Genomic DNA, 18,690 nt, shown 5'->3' on the forward strand with positions numbered 1-18,690 from the left:
GATGGCTAACTTGGAGGGAATGATCATTTGCTCATAATGGATGCCGTATTGGGCTCGAGGGTGATGGGGTGATAAAGTTGATGGGACCTGAGAGTGTTCTCGTTGCTGCACCTGAGAGTGTTCTCGTTGCTGCAGAGAACTAGAGACAGTAGAAGGATAAAGTTGGTGCAGTCACGGGCCAAACTTTCTGTGGGTGCAGCACATGAATATTCTGCTCCACTAATGGCTTGCGGACATAAAGGGAATTGGTGGGGAAGAATCAACGATTGGCTCAGCATCAAGCTGTCCCCCTGCAGACCTGTAATCTACTCATCAAATATTCTGTAACCAGTGCATTCATCGACAAAGACAACATGGTACTTGGATTGCTGAAAAGATGGCTGCTCTCCAAAAATCACAGTGAACAACTCGAATTACAGTTGGTAGATTGGTGGCTGCAGGTGGGCGTCGGACACCTGGGATTACAGTTGTTGGTGCAGAGCTACGGGCTGCTTGGGAGGGGTTATCCTATGCCAGGCAGGTTCTTGGCGTCGAGAGGGTGTTCCTCGAGGGAGACTCTGCGGTGGTGATCGATTGGATCCGGGGGGCGGACAGGTACGGCGACGGTCACCCCCTCATTTGGGAGACTCGGAGGATGGCTCAGACGATGGTCGGTTTCCAGATTGGTCATGTGTTTAGAGAGGCGAACAGGGCCGCATATTGGGTCGCCTCTTTTGTGGCCCGGCATTCCGGGGATGTTTTGTGGACGTCTACTGTAGACGCTCCTTCTTCTCTGTTGTCTTTTATTTCTACGGACATGGCAGGCTGTACTTATGTTAGATCTATATGATTGAGTAGCCGTTTTTTACCAAAAAAAAAAAAACAACTCGAATTAGATCATCACACTGACACCACAAATATCTTAACCGCGAGGATTCATGCAGATGTATGTTTAGTCGCGCATCGGTGATAGATTGATGAGATTTTGGATACTTATACAACACTAAGAAATTCAAATAATACATTCCAGCTAGCATTTTTTAGATCAAATTTTAGATTGTGATGCAGATTATAATTATTTTTCTTAGTAAGATACTTAATATAATCTATTTGCCTAAATCATCTTCTCTCGTGATCACTAAATTAAAAATTTAGAGGGTTGTAATTGAGCAAACTCTTATATGTTAATCCAAGCATTTCTATGAGTTTTTTCAATGTAGTATTGATAAGATATCATACATACAGGTCAAGCCTGGGGATCTAAATTGACAAAGAATTTAGCTTATGTAGCATTTTATGTTCAAGCCCTCAAAAAATAATAGGGCATGTCCAGATTGCGTAGATTTAAATTCTGTATAAACTTGAGTTTAATTGAAGTTGTGTCCAGGAGCTGGGATGGGCTCCAAATCAGGATTTGACCTCTCACAAAAAATTGGTCTAATTGGCCTACAAAGGAAACGTGAATTGCAAAAATTAGTTTAAACATCTAGATCCAGCTATACGAGCTTAGATCTGATCAAGACTCAAACTGAAGGAAGAATGGACATTGCCCACTTGCAACTCTATCATAATTATCATTGTTCAATTTCCAATGGCAGAATTATCCAACTCTCAATCTTTCACATGAGATTATTAGATCCCAATAAATAAAAGCACAAACTAATAAGTCTTATGTTTTCTTTAGATAAAAAAAAAGAGTAAGTTTTGTATGAGTGTGTCATCTGGTATTTAGATGGAAAAATTTTCCATGGCTTAACTTCTGTTTCCTAGATATACCTGAATTTTTCTTATATTTAGACCCATTTTTTCCCAGATTGAAGGGTATACATTGAAATCTCACAATCTCTCTCTTTGCATCTTTACTGGTTCTTTTCTTGTGTATATGTGAACCTGTGCACTTCCTCTTCTTTCAAGGTGGTGAGAGTTGCAATCGCTGACTTGGATTCAAGACTGTCAACATTATTTTAAAATTTATCATCTCGATAATTTACGTGGGGACAGCTTCCTTCTTCGATTACATTGTCCTCAAGAAAATTAAAACAACGTCTCCTACTCATTGTATATCAATTTTTATGGATATGTGCTTCAGGCAATATGATCTTATGTATCCATGCTTATTTCTTTGGACAATCAAATGCATACCAAGTCCCCAGATCCAAGCAGCCATTCTCCCATATCGTACCGTCATTACTGGCTAAATTAATCGATTAATTTAGAGGAGGAAAAAAAAAAGTAGGAAGATGAGAGGGGGAAAAACCCATAAATAAAGTTGATGGGGAATTGTGGTTAAGTTATATATATGTATATGCATCCAAGAGTTAAATGAGGGGGAAGGTTCCACCAAACTCCACTTTCTTCTATATGCACTATATTAACATGCTCAGATGGCTGGTTCTACATCCTCGAACGACCTTTTCATTAAATAACCTTTGCAATGTGGGAAAATTGAAAAATTCTGGTGTTAGTACAAGCAATTTCATAGTCGAAACTTTCTTGAGAACATGAAGGTCCCACATAGAGCAATCTTCAAACATGTCACTCCAAGATGCAGAGCTGTTAATATGAAATTGATTGCAAACGTAGAAGAAAATTCTTGTGCGATATAATGGAGAAATCCCTGAAGCTCATCAGGGAAGCTCATCACATTCTCTCTCTCTTTCTTTTGATGAAAATGCTCAGCACATAGTAACATAAAGTTTTTTGAACCGTTATCCACCTAAGAGGCTGGACCAGCACTAAAAAAAGAATTGTTCAACAAAATAATAATTATGAACAGCAACATAGATTTGCATAATCATTTGTAAGACATTTCTTGCCCCTCCAACTTCATACGATGATAATGTGAGTTTGTGATCTGATAATATTTAGTATTCTGATTTATACACTGCCTCACTATATGTTGTTGTCCGGTTCTCTAAGTTATTCTCTGTATGCCTAGGTCCCATTTTGACTCTTCTGGTTGATTGCTGTCCTCCAGGTCTTCACTTCGAAGCTTAGCCTCCAAAATTCTGAACCCGAACTGGCAGTCCACCTCAAATCTCATTGTACATTGTTTTTTTGTTTCACCGGATGATGCAAATTTTATCAGAATCAACATTCAAGACAAAAATCTGAGTGTAAATCAGCACACTCTTGGTTGCATTTACTCTCTTTATTATGTAGGACTTCCCTTCCATGTGTAAATATTGAAGACTTCTGGTCTATGGTACATTAAATATCACAGTGGAAATTCTTTCTGAAGAACATCAAGGTTTCGTGAATCACAAGCTTCAAACATGTCATTCCGAGATGCACAGCTGTACAAATGGAAAAAGCATATCGTCACAAAATTTTCCTGTATGTCTACTCTCTAAAGAAATTTTTTTGTTTATTTCAATAAATTGGTTCAGTTTCCAGTTTTGAATGCATATGGCCAAGAAACTTATCAGCAGCATACCTGAGAGAAATCCTCAGGTATTGCCAGGCATTGTCCGCTTTAGGATTCATGGAAAGTGCTCTCACATAGTATCGTATAGACTCTTCATGCAGACCCTGAACAAAGAAATAAAGAAAGCATGCAAGGGTGAAAAAATGTTAGGTAAGCCAAGTTATAAACAGAAACAATTGGCGCACACAAGCAAATATGATATCATCTATCATAATATTTATTGTTCACCTCCGGACTTCTACCAATTAAAACACTATAATTCCTTCAATTTTCAGTTTTGCTTTGATGTTAGGGTTTTATTGAATTATTTATAGGGGCTGTTGCATTGCAAGTTTTTGTAGAGGTTGTTTTGATAAAAAATAGGATTTGATTGTGATAACCTACAAAATCATTTTGGTTGTTTTCCTTTTTCTGGGACTACATAAGAATAGAGTTTATAATTACTAAAAAAAATGTTGCAAGGATCTTATTTGAAAGTAGATGAAGAGTACGATTATTTTATGCAAGCCTGGGACAAATTATATGGAACTATATAGAAAAGGAATCATACGTACATGTATATAATTGTTTCATTTACAATCATCATTCTAATGAATATTATTTGCCATGCCAATTCTCAAAAATTTATTTTAAAAAACTGCAAATTATAGAGGTTGACAAATAACCATGTATTAAGAAGGGGTGAAGGGAGATTGGCTGTGGCTCATTGGGAGTGAAAGGACATATCAACTTAACAAGGTGAAGGGATATTTTTCTCTCGATTGGGGAAACTAGAAGCTTCCAAATCCCTATATTTTTAGGGATAACTAAAACCACCCTTGAAGTGGAATTTGTAATATCAAAGACTGAGGGATTGTGAGTGATACATTCCTCAAATCTGTTAGACAGTTCTTTTATCTTGAAAAATGCCGATCATAAGTTATTCATGGATAAGAAATCCAGGATCCAAAAAGCCCTTAAAAGGAAAAGAAGAAGAGGATAATTAGAATAATCTGGCTTGCCTCCATAATTACCTCTTTTGCAAAAGGGATAAACACGAGAAGGCACATAGAAAAGGAGACATCAAGGCAAATGAGAAAGTATTAGGCATTAGACGTCACACAGACCCCAATCTAGCTTGATTAGTCCGACTGGACCAGAAATTAAAGGGCAGGACCCCAAGTCTCTCTAGATCAGGTTGTTCTGATCTATCCTAACGTGTCCTAGCCGAGACAGACTGAGATTGATGCATCCTGACACTTGGGACAGCCTAGCAATCCAGATAATTAACTAGGATGCCAATTTTTTCATGTCTTTTTTTCCTTCCTGTTTTCAATGGTTGTTTTTTAGGGGCTTTCTTGTTATTTTATTTAAATCCATGACTTTTTGTTCATGATATGATAGATAAGCAGCATTTCATTTAAATTTATTATTATTTTTTCATTAGTTTCAATCTATCACTAACAGCTTAAACTAGGGCTGTCAACGGGCCGAGTTGCTCGGGCTCGGCTCGGGCCCGGCTCGGTAAAAGCCCGGCTCGAGCTCGGCTCGTTAGTCAAACGAGCCCGAACCCGAGCCCAAAATGAGGCCCGTTTAGATCCGAGCCCGAGCAGCTCGCGAGCCCAAACGAGCCCAAAAGAGGAGGGTTCGGGTTCGGACTCAGCCCGTTAACCCAAACCCAATCCGTTAACCACTTAACCCTTCCCTCCACGGTTCCACTTCCACCTCCTCTTTTTTTTTCTTTCTTCCCTTTCTTCTCGTTTTCTCCAGAAGCTTCCCGCACCGGCGCTGGGTGTCCCTCCCCTCCCCTCTCGCCTTCCTCCTCCGCCACCGATGCCTTGCCGCCTCCTTCCGCTACTAGGCAAGAAATCACACCCGAGGCCCTCCCCCTCTTTCTTCTCCATTTCTCCCCCTCCCTTTTCCTCTCTTTGCCGACTCTTCCACGGCTCCACCGGCGAGACTGCGACAGAGGAGCGGAGGGGACACCCCTGCGGCCGACTCTTCCTGCAGCCGACTCTTCCTGCGGCCGACTCTTTCCTCTCTTTGCCGACTCTTCCTGCGGCCGATGCCCGTGCCGGCGGTGCTCGCGGCCGAAGCCGGCGGCCGCCGCACGCGACGAGGTGAGTCCATTCTTCTCTCTTGTTTCTTTCTTTCTTTCTTTCCTTCTTTCTTCTCTTCTTCTTTTCTTTCTTTCTTTCCTTCATTCTTCTCTCCGTCGTCTCCGACGACGAACCGTCGGAACCGAGATCTCTCCGACGGAGACGGAGACAGCGACGGAGATGGGGATGGGGATGGGGATGGGGCAGGCTCGGGCTCGAGCTCGGGCTCGGGCAAACGAGCTTTACGAGCCCGAGCCCGAGCCCGAGCCGGGCTGTGCCGCCGGAGCCGGGCTGTGCCGCCCGAGCTCGAGCCGGAAAATTTGGGAAACGAGCCGAGCCGAGCCGAGCCTGCGAAGGCTCGGGCTCGGCTCGGCTCGTTAACAGCCCTAGCTTAAACCCAATCATTGGCTCAAAAACCCTACCTTAAACCTTAAATTTTGACAAACAACCCCTAAAAACCTATAAATAATATAAAAAAAGGGCAACCTAGTAAATCACTGGGATGCCAACCCAAGTGTCAAGACAGGAGTTCCGGTAACATCCTGACTCGGCCTTAAACTGATACAAGCACTGGGATCAAGATGGGTGCAGGCATGGATCATTAGCTTACTAAAGAATGTGACGTCCTCCCAATTGCGCCTTACAGGTTCCTCTAACCATGAAACAGCACATAGGAAAACTAAATTTGACAAATTTGTCTTTCTCATACTTATGTCTTATACATTTACCTCAAGTCTTCCCACTTATCTTAGGAAAGGAAGTATCAACTCCTAATCTAGTTTGTAATTCTTAATTTCAGGGACATAGATAAGAAAGCCTATAACAACATAACTAGTTTGGAGATCACAGTTTGGCAAAAGGCAGCTTATCTTGCTCAAGAATCAAAGAGCAACCTCCAATGAGAAAAGGAAAAGGCAAGAAGCAATGCCTAATAACTGCTTGAGTAAACCCAAAAGAAGAGGTACAAACAAAAAAGACATTTTTTTTAACCATCTTAAGATTTACTGAACAATGTCTAGCAATGAATGAAAAAACCATGACTTTTCACAAGCGAACAGTGGAAATAAACAATTAAAATTAATTTCCATATGGCAAAGGTTGTTTGACTTTGAAAGGGAAAAAAACCTGATTGGCGTAGCTGATACCCATATTTGCCCATGCTCGAACATAATTGGGTTTCAAGTCTAGTGCCTGGGAAGAGAAAGGTAAAACAAGGAAAACAAGTAAGAACACTACAGAAGCCAAAAGGCAACACACTAGATTAAGCAGAAGGAAACAACCTAATGCTCCCTGTTATCAATTAAAAAAAATCACTATTCATTTGAATGAATGCAACATGCAGGCCCATTTACTTGAGTGTGAAAAATGCATTTCCCAAAAACAATGATGTGCTATTCTACTATCTAGAAGTAAATAACTATGCAGCTACAACTCTTGTAACAGAGCTGTAACCAAAGAAGATGGATGGATACAACTCTGTGAAGGAGACATGAAACTTGCGAGGATGCATGCCTGATGCAGATTTTACAATGTCAGTAGCTGAACAAGTAAGATAGTCTGCCTGATAGCACATAAGGCACACCAATATGCAATGTGTCAACTAATTAGCACAAGAAATCAAATCAATGAACATATCATGGTCTTCTTTTTTCACTTAAAGACTCTGTAAAGATCTGTTGAGCAGATACAGTCTGTAAAGTTACATTTTAAAAGATAATTAATCTACCTGTTGGTACGCCAATATTGCATCTGCACTTTGAATATTGTTCGCTTGGGTTGCACCAAGTTTGTTCCAGAGAGAGTAATCATGTGGTTTGAGTTTTAATGCTGCCTGAAAGGATTCTATAGCTTTGTCATATTCCCTTGACAGGTTGTATAACACACCAAGTACAATATGGACGTCAGCATCCTCAGGTGACATTTGAGAAGCTTCATTGAACAACCTTGCTACCTGATATCAATAATATAGTAAGTCTTTTTTATCAACAACATTAGATGCAATATTTGTTATATCAGTAAAGTTTTTTAAAACTGTGTTGATAGAGCAAGTTGATTACCCAAACAACTTGCTTCCTGTCTTGTAGTAATGAGAAACCAATGTCAACTTTTATTTTTCAGAAGCCACCCAAATCAAGAAATTGAAGGAAATCAAGGGATGGTTATTTACATCATTACTGCTCCAATCCAAACTATTGCGCATAATGGTTGTAACAGACAAAAACTGAAGAGTTTCTCTCATCTCTGGTGTCAATTTGCTAAGAATGGCAACAAGAACTTATAGGTGATTGTCTGGAGTACTTACACTGGCATAATGCAGAGAATCAACTTGCTCTGGGGGGGTAAGAACCCCATACTTTGGGTGATTTTGAAGCCATTTATAAAGAAACTTCAATGCCTCTGCTTGCTCTAATTCTGTAAATGTCATGGGAAAAGGAATCATAAAGAATCTTAGACCAGAAAACGGTATTATCTTAAGTCTCTATACGACATCATTGGTAATATAATTAAGCAGAGTCCAGACAAAAGAAAAGAGAAAAATCAAGCATAAGTGTTAAAAATGAAAAGTGTCGATTCAAGAAAAAGATAATCATCAGTGATGGGAAGAAGAATTGGTAAATGAAATTTCTTAAAAGTTTTATAAGCAAGTAGTCAAAGATCGTGGCATATAGCAATTTCATGAAGTGTCACACTTACCATTGGTATGACTCACACCAAGAGCAAGAAGCACTTCAAGGTTTGTTGGATCTACTTGCTGGGCACGCATCATGGATGCAATAGCCTGAAATGTAAACAGTCAATTTACCACAACTGATATAATCAGAACCCAAAATGCAATATCTAGAATGAAGCAAATTACATTAGGTTTTTCATCTTTTCATATCCATAAATCTCAACATTTGTTTTCATCTTTTCATCCCTATCAATCTCTAATTCTGTCAACGAAGGCACAAATTTCATTGGTTAAGCTGTTGGGCATTGAAAGAATCTATAAAATAACCATATTGTCCAATAAGATTCCTACCTCAGAATTTTCTGACACAAGCAAACATTTAGTGACCTATTTAATTATTCAAAGATCTATTGACATGTCTAGTACACACAAATACCCACCAAATTCAAGAGTATTATGGCATAAACAATATTAAAATTTCATCAATTAGAAATGATGTCTGCTTGGAATTAGTACAGATTGGTATTCCATGCTCACAAGTGCTTCTATTTCACATCATATAAAAGATAGCCCATATTAACAAGCCCATATTATTCATCTATCTAGGGCCAGCGTCATCCAACCTAGTAATAACATTTTGCTACTGGAGTGAGACTATGTAATTTGCAAAAGCAGAACCACTTGAAACGTACTGATGATTATTTTAGGACATGAAGCACAAAATTTGATAGAGGTACGTGTCTCATATGCTAAGATGTTCAAACATTCCTTTATATGTACATGAGTCACATATACATATGCGAAGGACATGAGCCATTGCAATTGTACATATAAGGATATTTGCCCATTCACTGGATTTGAGTTGTATGGTTGCAAATTTGCAACCTAACCAACCTCTCTCCTCATGTTTCATGGATCAAAGTCTGATATGTAACTGAGTCCTTTGTGTGACCTCCAAAGGCAATTTGTGACATATCAACTTACTTCTTGTGACTGCACATTGTTCATCCAAACTAGTGGTCTTTAGTTGCATGGTGCAATTTTGCAAACTATCCAGCCTCTTATGTTTGCAAGGTTCTCTGCAACATTGCTGCATCTCTCTTGGGGAGAACAGTTGGGTTTCCCAATCTTTTGTTCTGCCCTTAAATCCCTGAACTAATGAAGTCTTGTTTCCATAGAGAATCAATTTGTTAACATACCACCAAGCCATTTTTTATGAACCAAATGACACAATGCCCTTATTGCTTTTGATGCTACTTAATCCACTGCCTTATTTCTGGTACCAGCGATTAAGAGGTCTTTTCACTAGGGGTGGCAATTTATGATCCAACCTGTCAACCCGACACGAAATGACCCACTTTAAGTAGGTCCAGGTTTGACAAAAATGGGCTTGAGTCATAAACGGGTCAACCCACCTAGACCCATTTATTAAACAAACTGGGCTTAGATCTTTGACCCATTTTGACCTGTTTAATAATTGGGCTGGTTCATGACCTAACTCATTTAAACCGTATAAGATCTGTTTAACCCACTCAAAACCTGCTTAACCTATTTTTGTCTTGTTTAACCCAATCCGCTTAACCTATTTAACCATTCAAATCCATTTAATCCATCAAAAACCCGCATAATCCGTTTAACTTGTTTAATCTAATTCAACCTGTTTAGTAAACAGGTTATGCGGGTCTTGGGTTACCTATTTAATAAACGATCGAATTCCAATCTGAATTTTTGACCTGCTTAATAAATAGGTCGGGTTCGGATTGATAAATTTTTGACCCAACCCACAATTGATCCGACCCATATCTGACTCATCCCGACTAATTGCCACCACTACTTTTCACCTACTTGCTGCATCAGACAATAAATCACAAGCTTTTGATAAAAAAAAATAGCAGTTCTGGTGAGATTTGTAATATGAATACCTTTCCACTCTACAGAGATGTTGAAAAGGACCAATAACAATATCAAAACAAGATAAGGATCTTGTACAGTAACACTCTACAAAAACTTTAAAAAGAGATGTAGCAGAGCTTTGGAAACACGTTTGTTTTGCGTACAAAATGCCACAAGTCCAAGCGTTGTCATCCCTACCTTTACTTCTCCAATGGGCAGTAAAGAGGGATTAATTAAGATTGATTGAAATTGAATTTTGGTTCTTCCATGGGCCAATTATACATTTAGAGTTTAGACACTAACATCAATTGTACATGATCAGTCAATAGTTTTGCTCACTATTATTGCCACGAGGGCTTTTTACTACAAAGTTGGTTGGCCACTTTAAAACTTGCCAAATTCATTACTAAGCCTTAGAGTTGCCTCAGGATCCTAGGTGTGAGAATTTTTTTTTTCATTTCCCATAAGTGCCAACATTTTGAATTTGGTAAATTCCACCTAATGAATAATGCATGCAAGCATAATCCCAACTTATTCTTCTTTACTGGGCATGTCCCCATGCCAACTCTTCTAGAGGTGCAGAGGATGTAGAACAGAAAATCAAAGAGAGAGAGAGAGAGAACTCTGATAATGGTAGAGGCAATAAGGCATTGAAATGCACATCCAACGAACCTATTACAAGCCTTTGAATAACTCCATGTTCATATTAACATGATAAAATGAGAAAGAAGATGAAAATAAGATATTTCAATTCAATAATAGGAGAGAGATTGACCGTTCCTTCTACGAAGAGAGATAAAAGAGAGAGAAAGATGAGAGAAAGTTGGAAAGAGAAGGTAAGATAAGCAACAGAACTAAGATGACAACTGAGAAAGTAAAGAAAGATATGGGGACAAGAAGAAAAGGGAGATGGCACATACACACACTTGCATGCACACATACACACACAATGAGAGAGGGACAACTAGACAAGTGATAGAGTAGAATCATTCATAAGACTAAATCCTTCTCTACTACTTTCTCATTATGACTTTTCATGAATTCATAACCTTCGGACCAAGGAACGCTGAGCCAACCCGAACTGTGTAGTTCGGCTTGTAACAAATTGAACCGATGCCAACCCGAGATGATTTGGAAGTGCGGGTGAGCTATAAAATCGATTCACCGTCTCCCCAATTTGAACAAAGCCCTCTCAAAGCTTCACCCGCTCTCTCCGCCTCTCCGTTGGTGTCCCTAGGGCAAATTGTTCAAACCCAAGCTCGACCCGACCGGTTCACCAATGACTTTCCCATCCCTCCTCGCCTTGCTCTCCACCTAGGGTTCTCTCTCCGCTCCTAGGGCAAGAAAGGGGATCCCAAGAGATCTGCAAAGGTAACTCTGTCTCTCTCCCTCCCTCTCCTTCTTCCTCTCCCCCCTCTCCCTCTCCTTCCCTCTCTCTTCCTCCTCCTCTTGCCTCTCCCCCTCCCTCTCCCTATTTTGGTACACTTCAACACAATACAGTACGGACCCGTACCATACCGTACTAGGGGTGAAAGTGAACTGGATAATATCCGTTCGGATCCATTTTCATATTTGAATCTATCCGGATATGGATAGAAATTTAAGCATCCGACTAATATCTATAACCATATCCATATCCGTCAAGAAAAAATGGATATGGATATAGATAAACAACAACTACCCGATCCATATCTGAATATCCGATTTTATTTGTAACCCTATTTAATTTTATATAGCACTCATGAACTTTTAAAAAATATATATAACCACACTAACATGTTATTAACTTAATTTACTATCCACTTAGTAATATTTTTGATTCTGTGGTCATAAAGTTTAATTATCCTACTTGTACCGTGATACCAAGTTGATGTGCGCTTAAACTGGAGCATATTAAAAGCTGACTAAAGAAACAAAGGGTGATGGCTGACATAGAGTGCCATAACATCATGTTGGACATACTTTGGTGGTTGGTTGACTAGTTCGGTCAATAAATAAATCCTGAAGACTTGGTAACATAGGGTTCACATTGTCCATTCTAACCAATTTAGTAGTTAAATGTCTGATGGAGAAGAATTCCTGCATCATAACCATTTTAAGGCTCTCTCTCTTTTCATTCCCCATCCTACACCTAGTTCCACCCTTCCAAACCTTCAATACATTTTTCTAGTTTCAACTAGATTTCATAACCTCTTCTTCTGCTATTTAACTGATATACTTTCTAGACTAAATGTCACTTGGCGATTTCCCTTCTTTTCTCTAGCTTCTTGCTTCTATGTTCATCTCTTTCTAGCCTCTAAGAGAATTATTTTATTATGATAAGTGGGTTTTTCCATGCTTCTATAAACTTTCACAATATTGCATCTCCTTTGCACTTAGTGGCTTCTCTTTTGCTTATCCCCATCTGATTTACACTACCATTGCTTTGATAGCTCTTCATAGTCCATTCTTGACCATGTGGCTGCACACATCCAAAATAATGCTTCCTCGAAACTACCTTCGAGCCATAGATATCCAATGCAAGCTATTGGGTGGAGGATCATTATCGGTACCAATCTTGGCACATTTAGCACATGAGCTATTCTAAAGGCACTTGAACCAAGCCTACATGACATGTTAACTCTTAAGTTACTTATGACATATCTGACACCATCTCTAGCTTAGTCTTCATGTAAAAGCAAGTGGCATTGTATTAACCAGTGCAAGTTCTCCAATCCATGACCTTGTTACAGTCTTCTTTCGTTCCCAAGTAACCAACCTCCATACAAGTCAAATATGGACAACTCAATAGTTGTTACAAAAATCTAACCTTCCTAGATCAAAGATATAACGACTCTCTAAGATTCATCTTATTTTAAATAGCCTTTGCTCTCATAATGAATAAGATTTGTTTCATAGTTCAAACTTTTTTTTACTATTTATCAATCCAACATCAACCATCCACCTATACCATTTGATGTTGGGACCATCACTGGTCCCTTTGTAAAACTAGAGAAGATAGAGTGAGTAATGAGTACATAGAAAGAGGTTTATGGAGGACAAAGTAATAAAGAACCAGTCGAGATGGTATAAGCCAGTCCAAAAGAGCCTCTAATAAGTTTAGGGTTTAGGGTTTAGGGTGTTTAGAATTTAGGGTTTAAGGTGTTTAGGATTTAGGGAATCAGGGTTTAGGGTTTCGGGTATGAGTCTAATACTTGAAAAATGGAAAGACTTAAGATAGCAAAATGGAAAGACTTAAGATAGCATGGATGAAAGCTGTAAAAAGAATTTGGACAAGTTTGCAATAACACCAAATGCTCAACAAGAAAGGTTTTAAATAAAGATTCATGAAGCAAACCCATATATGTCAAACAACACCCAATGTAATGGCTATACTTACGGGACACAAGTTGTCTCCCATGATGTCTCACAAGTTTGACACCATGGTAATTTGTGTAACTCTGCATATCCTATGTTCCTATACACATAAACCAATATGGTTTTCCTCTAGCTTAAAAAAATGATTTAAAGATATTATTCAACAAATCCCTCTAGGTAGCTCCAAAAATTTTCAAACTTAAATTGGTATTATATCTAGCCTGTAAGGCTTCACTCTACATATTGTTGCTTAAGTCACCATCACTTCTATTAACCTATCCGGTAAAATCTCCACTAGTCAACCCTATGTGTTGATCTTGGTCTACCTTCATGCTCCAAGCATTATCATCATTCATCAGCAGTTCCAACTCCCAACTATCTTGTCCTTCACGAACTGTGCCTTTCATAAACATTCTACATCTATGTGCATATAATGTAATCCATCTCAACTTTTTCCTCCATATATTATTCATATCCTACAAATATTTCTATTGCACTCTTTATATGTTAACTTATAAGTAATCAAATGCCAGTCCTATTAATTAGAGTTTTAATTCTTGTTAAAAATTTTGTACATCCTTGATAACTTCATTCTACAAAAATATGTTATGAGAATACAGGAGTTAAGGCTGAATAATATCGCATAAGCTCCCTTCTGCACTATCATTTTTACCCCAATTCACTTAATAAGTTCTATCTTTTTCTTCAACCATTATCAAATCTACTTGCAAGTAAAGTTCCCTTTTTGGAATCCATCATCTCTCCCTGAGTTACAACATGACCCCTTTTGAAGGATAACAAACCCTATCAAATACCATCATAAAAAAGATTTTGCAAATCAGATTACAAGAGAGATTTTTAGGACAAGCATAAATTAGAATGTAGAATGTAGATGGGAGCTCAAATAAAGGAACGAATGCCGTTGGCACAACAATGGCCAGCATGGCACATGCCTTGCCATGCCATATTGATATGAGCCATGTCCTGCCGAAACAAACAAACAAAAATCAAGCAAACAAACAAATAATAGACTTAAAAGTTCTTTTGGCTGGGCACCGAGACTTTTCAAGAATCAAACTATTTCAGGTTGCTTTTTACTCTATTTACGAAGACATCACTGGATATTAAGTGGTTCATCATATACCAGTAACCAACATAATGCATGGGTGCGTACTTCCCCAGCATATGTGCTAGTTGGAACAGACTAGGACAGGCCGAGACCCAAAACCATGTAAAAGGATCGCATGTCTAATGGGAAAATAGAACGAAATCCAAAAAGTGATATCAAAACAAACTAAGTAGCCCAACTAAAGAATTCATCCACCGAAAAAAAGGACAACCTATGGTGGGAAGACATCTCAACTAATGTGGATTCCCTGCTGCATTTGAATAGTGATCATTGGCATGCATGCACAAGCCGCACAAAAATAAGAAATGCTTCACTAGTTTAGGAAAGCCCAGTGATAAACAATCATGCTTCATTTCATGAAACATTGTCACCAACAAGGAGATCCACCTGCTATCATCACCAATGCCGAAGTGCACATTTGGGGATTTCAGGATGTTTCTAGGATCTCATAACACCAGTGTTACTCTTTATTTTAAAACAAAAAAAAGGATTTTGGGCTGAAGCAATCATAAATGGACAGTGAGGAGAATGAAAACTTTTCAAAGGTTGGAGATTGTCTCACCTGTTGATCATCATCATTTTCTGCATGTGTTATTCCCAGCAACCTCCACCCTTCAGCATTGTCAGGATTCTTTAAAACTTCAGCCTCTAAAGCGAGAACTGCTTCACTTAGAAGCCCCTGGCGAAAGAGCTCCTGCCCTTCCTTCAAAGGATTGGGATGACCAACATAAGGATTCATATCAGAAAAGACATAAACCTGGCTTGAAGTATTGGACCGTTGCTTGGATGCCAGTACTTGTTCATCAAGATACCTATTAGTAGTAGATTAAAAAATTAATATAATGAAAAGAAAAATTAGAAATTTATCCAAGACAATAGGGAAAGTATGCTATAACAGATGATTAACAAAGCATGGTCCTAACTGTTCAAGAGATCTCTAGATAAATGGGCTTTCATAGAAAGAGAAGCATAGCACTTCACAGAAGATATTCAGATTGAAAGGCTTATATAGCCAAATACAAAAACTGAATTTTCAAAAATAAGCTTGTAAGCATAGCATATGCACAATGATTTATTTAAAGCATGATCACAGAACATTATAAAAGAAATTGATGCGATTATACTTACTTATCATATGCATCTGCCCAATTATCTGCAGAACTGTCCCCAAAAGCACCTTCACTGACCTGCTGTCCAAACTCCTCTGCCCAGTCTTGGACATGCAATTTGGAGAACTCATCTACCCATTGATCATCAACTCCCTGCTGTTGATGTTCCTTAGCAAACTCATCCACCCACTTATCCATTCCTTGTGAAAGCTACACCAGAATTGGTAGCACAAAAGTAATCAGCTAACAAGCAGAGGTTGGTGATTTCAAACCATGAGGTCCTACATAATTTTTCCAACTTCAACTTAACAAAGTAAACAAGGCCATCCACAAGGCTCCCCCATTGCGAGGTCTGGGGTGGATCTGGCGTATGCAGCCTTACCCCCGCAAGGAGAGGCTGATTCCATATTTCAAACCCGTGATACCCAAGTGAATGGAGCAACCTTACTATTACACCAAGGCCTGGCCCCTTCGACTGAACAAAGTATAGGACAAAAAAAAGGAAAATGGTGTAAATGAAAAAAAATAGTTTTAAATATGATAACATCACTAGCAGGGCACATGAAAAACCAACAAAGTATACAGTCATACTCCTATGAACAATTCAGAAAAGGAAATTTGATATTTTAGTGTGCTTCATGATGAATAGAGCATACAATAGTATTGTTCATAACAAATTCAGAATATAACAGTATACTTCATGATGAATACAGCATATAACTTACTTGTTCATGTACAAACTGATCAGCCCAAGAGTTTGGACGAAAATTATACTGTGTTTGATATTCGTCAGCCCAATCAGCAGAAATAGATCCAGTAGCTGGCTTGATTTGATTCTCATCAACTATAAGCTCCCCTCGGCCCATCTTTGAAACAAACTGGAGAAACTTTGAATTCTTGTGGATCATGAAGCAAAAATAATGTCAGGTGTTTATCATACAAGAGAATTGAAGAAAAACAATTAATGGGATTAAAGGACGGTGTGGCCCATTAAGGCTAGCTAATATCATTTAAGTTTGTAATTTCTTCTCTTGGAAATGCTATAAGGTTATTAAGCGCAAAAGTCAAAATGGATAGATTACCAGCATTATATGACACATTCCATGCTGAGGCTTCATTTCCCCACTGTATATTTGGTGGTACAAGCAACCCTAGTCTTGGTCAATAATCTTATATAATATCATACTGATGATTCACTATGGCATTCAACATTATATTGTTTCTGCATGTATGTACGTCTATATGTGTCCATATGTATGTATGAAATATGTGTAAATGCAAACATGCAACATGCTACACAAAACACAAGCACACACAAGCACCTTCCACCCACACTGACACATACAGTTTTAAGAAACTAAGTAATTAGTTATTGTAAAGCAGCACTAAACCTGAACATGATATTAGTCACATTTCAAGATGTTTATAATTTAGATAGAGATGAAGGCCTTGGTCTCCATTTAATGCTGAAGACAGACCCCAATGACCATATTGTTGAACTGTTTGAAATCAAGAGGATGCAAAGCACAAACAACAATATGCACAAAGCAATAGCAAATCAACATTTGAATATTACAGCCTAACCTTCTTCAAACAAATTTCTACTAAATATATTGAAATTTCAATCTTGTACAACATGGCCAAGTTATACCATGCTAAATGACACAATGCGTCAAATAGACCAGTGATCTCGGTATTTATTGAGATTGAAGACTTGAAATAAAGGATGATAACTGCAATATTTTTCTATAAAGACATCACGACTGACATTTCTATACCTGAAATTTTGGGTCAGTATTTTGTGCTAAAGTATGTGCAAGCATACGGCTCTGCTCCATAGCTGCAGTATTAGACATGTTTCCACCCCTTATCTGACCAACTGATGCCATTTGTGATTGTTCCTGTAAGCGAAGACAATGCCAAGGCAGAGCACAACACTTTAAAACTGAACTGTGAATTATTCAATACTGTCTCATAATAAAAATAGAAGATCTCAACTTTTCTGAATTTTTTATGTGAAAAGCTTTTTCCTGACAATCAAAGATACCAGTTTGCAACTAACTATAATATATGTCACATAACAGTGCAGAGTAATATGAACTCAGGGCTTGTTGGTTGCCAATGAGTGTTGTTGGGGGAAAAACCCCAAGTCATGCCGTCACGGAGGCGCTCGGCCAAAGGGCGCCGGCCAGAAAGGCGCTCGGCCAAAGAGTGCCGACCGGAAAGGCGCTCGACCGAAGAGTGCCGACCAGCAGGGTGCTCGGCTAGAGAGTACCGACCAGAGAGAGCGCCAAGAAGAGGCGCCCAACCAAAATGACCAAGTAGGGATGCTCGGCCAGAAAGGCGCTCGACCGAAGAGTGCCGATCAGCAGGGTGCCCGGCTAGAGAACGCCGACCAGAGAAAGCGCTTGCCTAAAGAGCGCCGACCAGGAAACCAACCAAAGAGCGCAAGACGCTCGCCCAAAGGGCGCCGAGCAGAAGTACTATGAAGCAACCCCGCCACAGGGCGCCCCATTGGGCGACCAGCTCGGCTCGGCACCCCTGCCGAGCCGATTGCCTTGGACCAAATGTTCAACTTCCGTCTAACCCTCTAAGCCTGAGGGACCTGACAACTCCACTACAACCTGCCGCTATCTCCAAGCCATCAAGGCATAAGATCTCCGCAGATATTCGGCACGACCTGCCATTAATGCATGAGACCCCCTCGAGTCTCCGATGCACTCAGTCATTTAATGAACACGGCTCAACGCGATCTCCGGATCACCGAACCATCAAAGCGTATGGCTTTCCCTGACCGCCGGTTCACTCGGTAATAAATGCACTTACCATCCACGGACCCCAGGCCTACCACGGCCGGCGGTTCAACCACCCCAACAGGTCCGATCGACCGTGACAACTCCCTGGTTCCGGTCTGATTCGGCCTTATTTTCCACCACGCCATCAATGGGCCAAATCGTGCCCAATTATTACAAAACAGGACAAACCTCCTGTCACCTCCCAGGTAACAAAAATCCTCCTATAAAAGAAAACCTAGGGGAAAAAGGGAG

At 39.4% G+C, this 18,690-nt stretch overlaps 1 protein-coding gene across 1 annotated transcript in view; it reads right to left on the minus strand.

Moving 5' to 3' along the window:
* Positions 1–2,559: 2,559 nt before the first annotated feature.
* Positions 2,560–18,690, minus strand: part of LOC103712013 (peroxisome biogenesis protein 5-like) — a 39,165-nt gene continuing 23,034 nt past the window's right edge. The window contains exons 6-15 of the mRNA XM_039116862.1: positions 17,422–17,544; positions 16,369–16,539; positions 15,663–15,853; positions 15,097–15,346; positions 8,179–8,263; positions 7,787–7,896; positions 7,211–7,435; positions 6,610–6,675; positions 3,416–3,510; positions 2,560–3,275 (exon numbers count right to left, since the gene is read on the minus strand). Coding sequence (XP_038972790.1) covers positions 3,197–3,275; positions 3,416–3,510; positions 6,610–6,675; positions 7,211–7,435; positions 7,787–7,896; positions 8,179–8,263; positions 15,097–15,346; positions 15,663–15,853; positions 16,369–16,539; positions 17,422–17,544 — 1,395 coding nt within the window. The 3' untranslated portion in view covers positions 2,560–3,196. The remainder of the gene's footprint in view (positions 3,276–3,415; positions 3,511–6,609; positions 6,676–7,210; positions 7,436–7,786; positions 7,897–8,178; positions 8,264–15,096; positions 15,347–15,662; positions 15,854–16,368; positions 16,540–17,421; positions 17,545–18,690) is intronic.

The sequence above is a fragment of the Phoenix dactylifera genome, unplaced genomic scaffold, assembly GCF_009389715.1.
Source record: "Phoenix dactylifera cultivar Barhee BC4 unplaced genomic scaffold, palm_55x_up_171113_PBpolish2nd_filt_p 000143F, whole genome shotgun sequence".
Lineage (NCBI taxonomy): Eukaryota > Viridiplantae > Streptophyta > Magnoliopsida > Arecales > Arecaceae > Phoenix > Phoenix dactylifera.